The sequence below is a fragment of the Sus scrofa genome, chromosome 18 (genome assembly GCF_054392235.1).
Source record: "Sus scrofa isolate SSC_HxYL_T2T_F1_AM1 chromosome 18, Sscrofa_HxYL_maternal_Yorkshire_Landrace_v2.0, whole genome shotgun sequence".
NCBI lineage: Eukaryota > Metazoa > Chordata > Mammalia > Artiodactyla > Suidae > Sus > Sus scrofa.
In genome coordinates, this window is record NC_139400.1 from 59,538,970 (window position 1) to 59,545,439 (window position 6,470).

The window sequence follows — 6,470 nt, forward strand, 5'->3', positions numbered from 1 at the left end:
CACCACAGTCACACACATCCAAGCCAAGTCTGCCACCTACACCACAGCTCACCACAGCTCACCGTAATGCCAGATCCTTAAGCCACTGAGGCCAGGGATTGAGCCCAAGACCTCATGGTTCCTAGTCAAATTCATTAACCGCTGAGCCACAAAGGGAACTCCCAAGGAAAAACTATTGTGTTTACATTTTGCAATTTTTAACCCACTCTTCTCATCACCTTAGAGCCTTACTGCCAGACTTCTGTTTTGCCCCTTTGCAGACATCTGACTGAAGGGTTGACCAACACAAGGTGAATAGCCAGTGTGTATTATCTTACCCACAATCAGCAATGATTCCTAGCTTTTGTTCCAGAAAACTGCCTGAATACTCATAAAACTAATAAGCGAACACGTCAAGTTTTCTGAGCAGTATATTAAACATTCCAAGGTGAGGCAAATACAGTCGTCCCTTGATACCCATGGGAGATTGGTTTCAGGAACCCCACACATATCCAAACCCACAGTACGTTCTCAAGTCCTTTATATAAAATGGCATGGTTAGAATTCCCTGGTTGCTAGTGGTTGAGGATCCTGCATTGTTAGTGCTATGGTGCAGGTTCCTTACCTGGCCCAGCAATTTCTGCATGTTGAGGGCATGGCCTGCAAATTTGAACATTTAAATACAGTAGTATAGCATTTGCACATAACATCCAGACATCCTCCCATATACTTTGTAACTTCTACAGAATACATTAATATATATATAGTTGTAAATACAATGTAAATGCTTTATAAATAGTTGCCACTGCAGGGAAATCCAAAGTTTTGCTTTTTGAAATTTTTAGGGCCACACCTGAGGTACATGCAAATTTCCAGGCTATGGGTTGCATCAGCACTGAAGCTGCTGGTAGATGCCACAGCCACACCAGATCTGAGCCATGTCTGTGACCCAGTGAAGCTCAAGGAAACTCCATATCCTTAACCCACTGAGCAGGGACGGGGATCAAATCCGAAAGTCTCATGGATAACAGCTGAGCTGTTAGCACTGAGCCACTACAGCAACTCCTAGTTGACTTCCAACTTAACTTTGATGGCTTTGGACACCCCCCCCCCAATCTATCAAGGGAGAATTTCCTTCTCTCTAAGGAGCCCTGGTCCAAAAAGGTCATGACCTTGAAGGTCCATCTTGTCCCTCCCACAGCTTTGGTGTTCCATTTGCAACTTGTCCTCGGGATGCTCAGTCAACAAAATCAAAATAAAACTTACATTGGAGTTCCCCTCATGGTGTCTCACCAGCAACAAACCCAACTAGGATCCATGACAATGCAGGTTTCAATCCCTGGCCTTGCTCAGTGGGTTAAGGACCCAGCATTGCTGTGAGGTGTGGTGTAGGTCACAGCTCTTGATTCAACCCCTAGCCTGGGAAGTTCCATATGTTGCAGCTCTGGCCCTATAGAGACAAAAAAAAAGCAAAAAGAAATGAAACCTACATCAATACCCTAACCCATACAAGGACAGACAGTTGTTGTTTAGTTTTTATTTCATAATCATAAACTTAACTTTGCAATCCAGCTAAACTTGGAGGGGGATGAGGAAATGGAACCCAAGGAACTGCAGTGAGAGCACAGAGATTATGGGCTATTTCAAGCAGGTGGGGGTAAAGGGGTGCTCTCCTGAGCTACAGAAGGAATGGTCTGATGGTTAAGATAAAACAAGTCAAATTTATTAGATTTGTCCACAGTCAGCAATGGTGATCTTCTTGCTGGTCTTGCCATTCCTGGACCCAAAGCGCTCCATGGCTTCCACAATATTCATGCCCTCTTTCACTTTGCCAAAGACCACATGTTTGCCATCCAACCTGGAAAAAACAATCATTACCACCTGTAACCAGAGATACACCCTGCATTGTGCTTTAAGATGAGAACACTGCCCCCAAATCAGTTTAGCACACCCAAGAGGGTGGTCCGCGCAGTCTTCAACCTTAGCTAACGCTGACTACATTAATACTGAGAACATTATATCAAAAAAAAAACAAGTGCGGCAACACCACATATTACTTTAAGCCACTATCAAAAAGGTGCTCAAAGGTTCTCCAATCATTGTTAAGAAGGCACCCCTAAAAAAAGAGCCAACAAGGAGATCCCATTGTGGCCCAGCAAAAATGGATCCGACTAGGAACCATGAGGTGGCGGGCTCCATTCCTGGCCTCAATCAGTGGGTTAAGCATCTGGCACTGCTGTGGCTGTGGTGTAGACTAGCAGCTGTAGCTCTGATTGGACGCCTAGCGTGGGAACTTCCATATGCTGCAGGTATGGCCCTAAAAACCAAAAACAAACAAGCCAACAAATCACATGCAAAACTGATTAAACTAATTAATTAACAAAGTCCCGTTTTGCCTCGAGAGTATCTTTGCTTTCTATAGCACACTCCTGCACTCTGCAGCTAGGCATGCCCTTCTACTGCATCAGAGCAGGAACCAACAGCGGGGCACAGTTGCCTTTGCTGTGATCTGCTCTTACCACTCAGTCTTGGCAGTGCAAATGAAAAACTGGGAACCGTTTGTGTTGGGGCCAGCATTTGCCATGGACAAGATGCCAGGACCCGTATGCTTCAGGATAAAATTCTCATCATCAAATTTCTCTCCATAGATGGACTTGCCACCAGTGCCATTATGGCGTGTGAAGTCACCACCCTGTGAACACAAAAGAGGAACCTGTCATTTTTGGCAACACAAGCAGGAAAAACAAAACCAACCATGCCGAGCCTTTAAGCTCAAACTTGAAAATTCAAGTTTAATTAGAAGGGTTAAATGGAACCAAAATGGTAGAATAACAGTTCCTAAATGTACATCCTGAAATAGTCCAGCTCAACCCCAAATCAGTACCATAAATTTCATACCTGGCACATAAATCCTGGAATTATTCTGTGAAAGCAGGAACCTTTATAACCAAATCCTTTCTCCCCAGTGCTCAGAGCACGGAAGTTTTCTGTTAAAAGAGCATATGTGTATAGACACACAGCAATTAAAACAGGAATACCTTTGTCAAACATTAAAAAGACCATAAAGACCCCCACTAACCTGCTGTCTTTGGAACTTTGTCTGCAAACAGCTGTAAGAGAAAATGACAGTTAATTAACAACATCTGCTTACACATTTTGTTTAGTATCCTTGTCTTTAGGGGCTTCTGAATCAAATTCATTTTCTCACTAGAAGAGAATGCTGCTTCAGTAATTACTTTGAATCCCAAATAAGAGCTATCCCTGACAGCCTTAAGGTCCTGTGGGGTTGGGTTACGCAACATAAGACCCAGAGACATGCCAAAAATTCACAACCAGCAATGACTCAAATAGTGTGAGGCTTCTAAAAAGTGACTAGAACTTTTATTTGTATCACACCTACTTCTAAACAGATATACAGCTTCTCAAATGTACATCACCTCCCCCAACTTCAGTTTGAACCTAAGTACAAGATTTTCGGGAACAGCAAGTACTCTTGCATGATCAGGGAATTTAGTCACTGGTAATGAAAATGCTACTACCTCCAATCTGTTAACATAGCTTTATGGATTGGATGAGCAGTCACTTCTTGGTTTCCAGGTCCCTTACCTAGTAGTGGGGTAAAAAATAAAGATTGATTTCTAGTACAACTGCTTCCTTTCCTGCATATATAAAACATTCTGGCTAAAAAAGCTTAAATACCAGAGAAAGCATTTATAAGCCCTTTCATAAAGACAAAGTATTTTACTGACTATTCCAGAGATGTGTGACTAAACCACCTATTGAGATCCCTGAATATTTTTAGGACGACCTTCTAAGTGTGAGTGAAGTAAATGGTCTCAAGTGCCGACGTTCCTCAAACCCTTGTGCTGCCCTGACTTTAAGACCCCTCCTGATGTTCAAGTCGCTACCGGCAGTTCCACCTCCATTCTCACCAGAACCCACGCCAGAGCTCCTATCGCATTTCCCTTAGCGCTCTGGCTCACCTGAGACAAGCCACAAAGCCTCAGGCTCGGGCCGAGTTTCCACGTGGCCTCTGGTCAACTATCAGCTGACCGGATAAAGCGGGGTGTGCTCGATTGGACGTATTTCTCCACGGAGTATTTATCTCAGGGCAAGTTTCCACGTGGGCCCTATCAATTCTTAGCCTTGACTACAGTAAGAGGGAGGGACAGATTGACTAGGACGCAACGTTTTCTCCAGGAAGAGTTTAGGGGTTGACAAGATAGGAAACCCCCTGCATGGGGTGGCGGTGGGGGATACATCTGTTCTCGGAGTAAGATCCTCATCATTGGCGGCTTTTTGAAAAGTGGTCCCAGGGATGGAATCTCTGACGGCTCCACCCCAAGGCCTACCACGTTAACTCCAACAGAACAGCATTTACCGACTCGTGAGCACATCGACTTGGCTGCCATCCCGTGACTACACACGAGAACTCCCAGCATCGGGGAGGCCTACCGAGCAGCCAGTCTCGACTAGCCCTGCGTGGGGACAGCCGGGAGTGGCCGGGCGCCTCCCACCCACCGTCACCGCAGCGGAAGGCGGGCCCCGGCGCCAGCGGAGGGAAGGCGGCCTGCACATTTCCGTTCGGGGTGGGGGCGGGGAGGGCGCGTGGGCCCTTCTCCGACACCCACCTCGCGATCTTACGACAGCGGGGAAGCCCTCCACTCGGCTGACCCCGCCAGCCCTAATGAGCAGCCGCTCCTCCGGGGTCACGGGAGGGCGGGCCGCCACCACCGGCCCCGGCGCGGGAACGGCAGCCTTCTGTTGCGGCTGCCGCGTCGGCGCGAGGCGACCGGCCTCCGAGCCCTCGAGGGCCGCCCCAGGAGGGTCGCAGCTGCCTGGGGCCGGGACCCGCCTTCCGTTTGGGGCGTTGCTGACCCTCGGGGGCCCGCGGACCCGCGCGGCGGCCAACTGCTCGCGGCCCGAGCACGTGCGCGGCCGGAAGGGCGCGGCCGCCCCTCCCCCGCCCGCCCCGCCTTTGTCTGCCCGCCGCCCCCGGCCTCCCAAAATGGCCCCTCGTCAGGAAATGGCGACGCGCCGCCCGCGTTCCTCAAGCGGGGTGCCAGCACCCGGACCCCCGGTCGCCCCCCACCCCCCGCCGGGGCCCACCAGGCGCACTGCCGCCCGCCCCAACCTCGAAGGAGACGCGGCCCAAGGGCTCGCCATCGACGGCGATGTCGAAGAAGACGGTGGGGTTAACCATGGCTGAGCAGCACTGAGAGATCCGGGGCGGCGGCGTCTGCAAGGCAGCACGAGCCCCGCCGCCGGCTCTTTTATAGCCGGTCTGGGCCCCGCCCACGGCCGGTCGCGTGCCTTGTCGCTGGCCAATCGTGACCCAGGTCTAGTCGGAGTGATGGCGCGGCTGGCCTATGGGTGAAGATGGCGCCGGAGAGGCGGGACGGGAGACGCGCGTGCGCGCTGGAGGATGCAGGCAGGTTCCCGCCCGCGGGCTCCTTCTCCGCGCTGCGGCGTGGGGTCTGGTGCCAGCGACCGGAATGGACACCCGGACAGGGCGTGGTGAGCGCCATGGAGAGTCGGTGGGCACCTGAGGGGGGCGCATACCCCCGGCCCGGCGGACAAGACCTCACCCCATTGCTCAGAGGGGGTAACTGAGGCGAACGCAGGCCTCAAGGTCGCGCTATCGGCCAAGGTCGCTCGGGGTCCAGGGCCCGCGCCTCTCTGGGAGGCCAGGTGGCTTTGGGCATCGGGCATCACCTTTTTCTTACTGCAGTTGAGGATGAGGGGCAGCCGTCGCCCCCCCCCCCCAGTCTAAGAGATTATGAAATGCTTCCAAAATGCCCTACTTTCCGAAAATACCCTGCACACTCTGAATTTTCTCCAGGAGGAAGACGTTAAAGCACGAGCCTGGCGGACTCTTAACCTATAAAGACATGCTGCACACTTTTGCCGTCTTTTTAAAACTTTTAAAATCTCTGCCCCACACCCTCTTTCAAAAGCAGAATTTTGCTCTGCCTTCTGGGTGAAAGACAAAGCAACCATTTAAAAGTGAATTCCCTTAGGCTAATAAATTAATGATAGTTTTATTGCTAGTACTAAGTGCCCTTATGTGACCCTAGTCATTTGTTCAGAAAACCTTGAAAAGAAAATTTATGTATCCTCTGACACTTGGTCGAAGTATTCAGAATGTTATTTAGTATCTGTAAAACTCAGGTTCTTCGGGGGATGGAAATCCTGTGAAATTGGATTGTTATGATCGTTACACAACTACAGATGTGATAAATTCATTTCAGTAATAAAAAAAACAAAAAACCTCAGGTTCTTCATCTGCAAAACCAGGATAGGGTTGTGAGAAGCAAATCAGAGGTTGGTGGGTTTGTTTTTGTTTTTTAGGTTTTTTTTTTTTTTTTGCTTTTTAGGGCTGCTCCCGCAGCATGTGGAGGTTCCCAGGCTAGGGATCTAATCCGAGCTACAGCTGCTGGCTTTCACCACAGCCACAGCAACGCCAGATCGGAGCCATGTCTGCAACCTAC

At 49.8% G+C, this 6,470-nt stretch overlaps 1 protein-coding gene across 2 annotated transcripts; it reads right to left on the bottom strand.

Annotated features, from left to right (window-relative positions):
• Positions 1–397: 397 nt before the first annotated feature.
• PPIA (peptidylprolyl isomerase A) lies at positions 398–5,227 on the bottom strand. Of its 2 annotated transcripts, none has more exons than XM_085004838.1 (5): positions 5,089–5,227; positions 3,059–3,089; positions 2,878–2,966; positions 2,499–2,671; positions 398–1,837 (listed from the first exon to the last, which is right to left on the bottom strand). In XM_085004838.1, the coding sequence occupies exons 1-5, from the start codon at positions 5,143–5,145 to the stop codon at positions 1,705–1,707; spliced, it is 483 nt and encodes a 160-aa protein (XP_084860964.1). In that variant the 5' UTR covers positions 5,146–5,227; the 3' UTR covers positions 398–1,704. The 2 variants fall into 2 exon arrangements, with proteins under 2 accessions (XP_084860964.1, NP_999518.1); NM_214353.1 differs by having other exon boundaries at positions 1,694–1,837; positions 5,114–5,186.
• Positions 5,228–6,470: the final 1,243 nt, after the last annotated feature.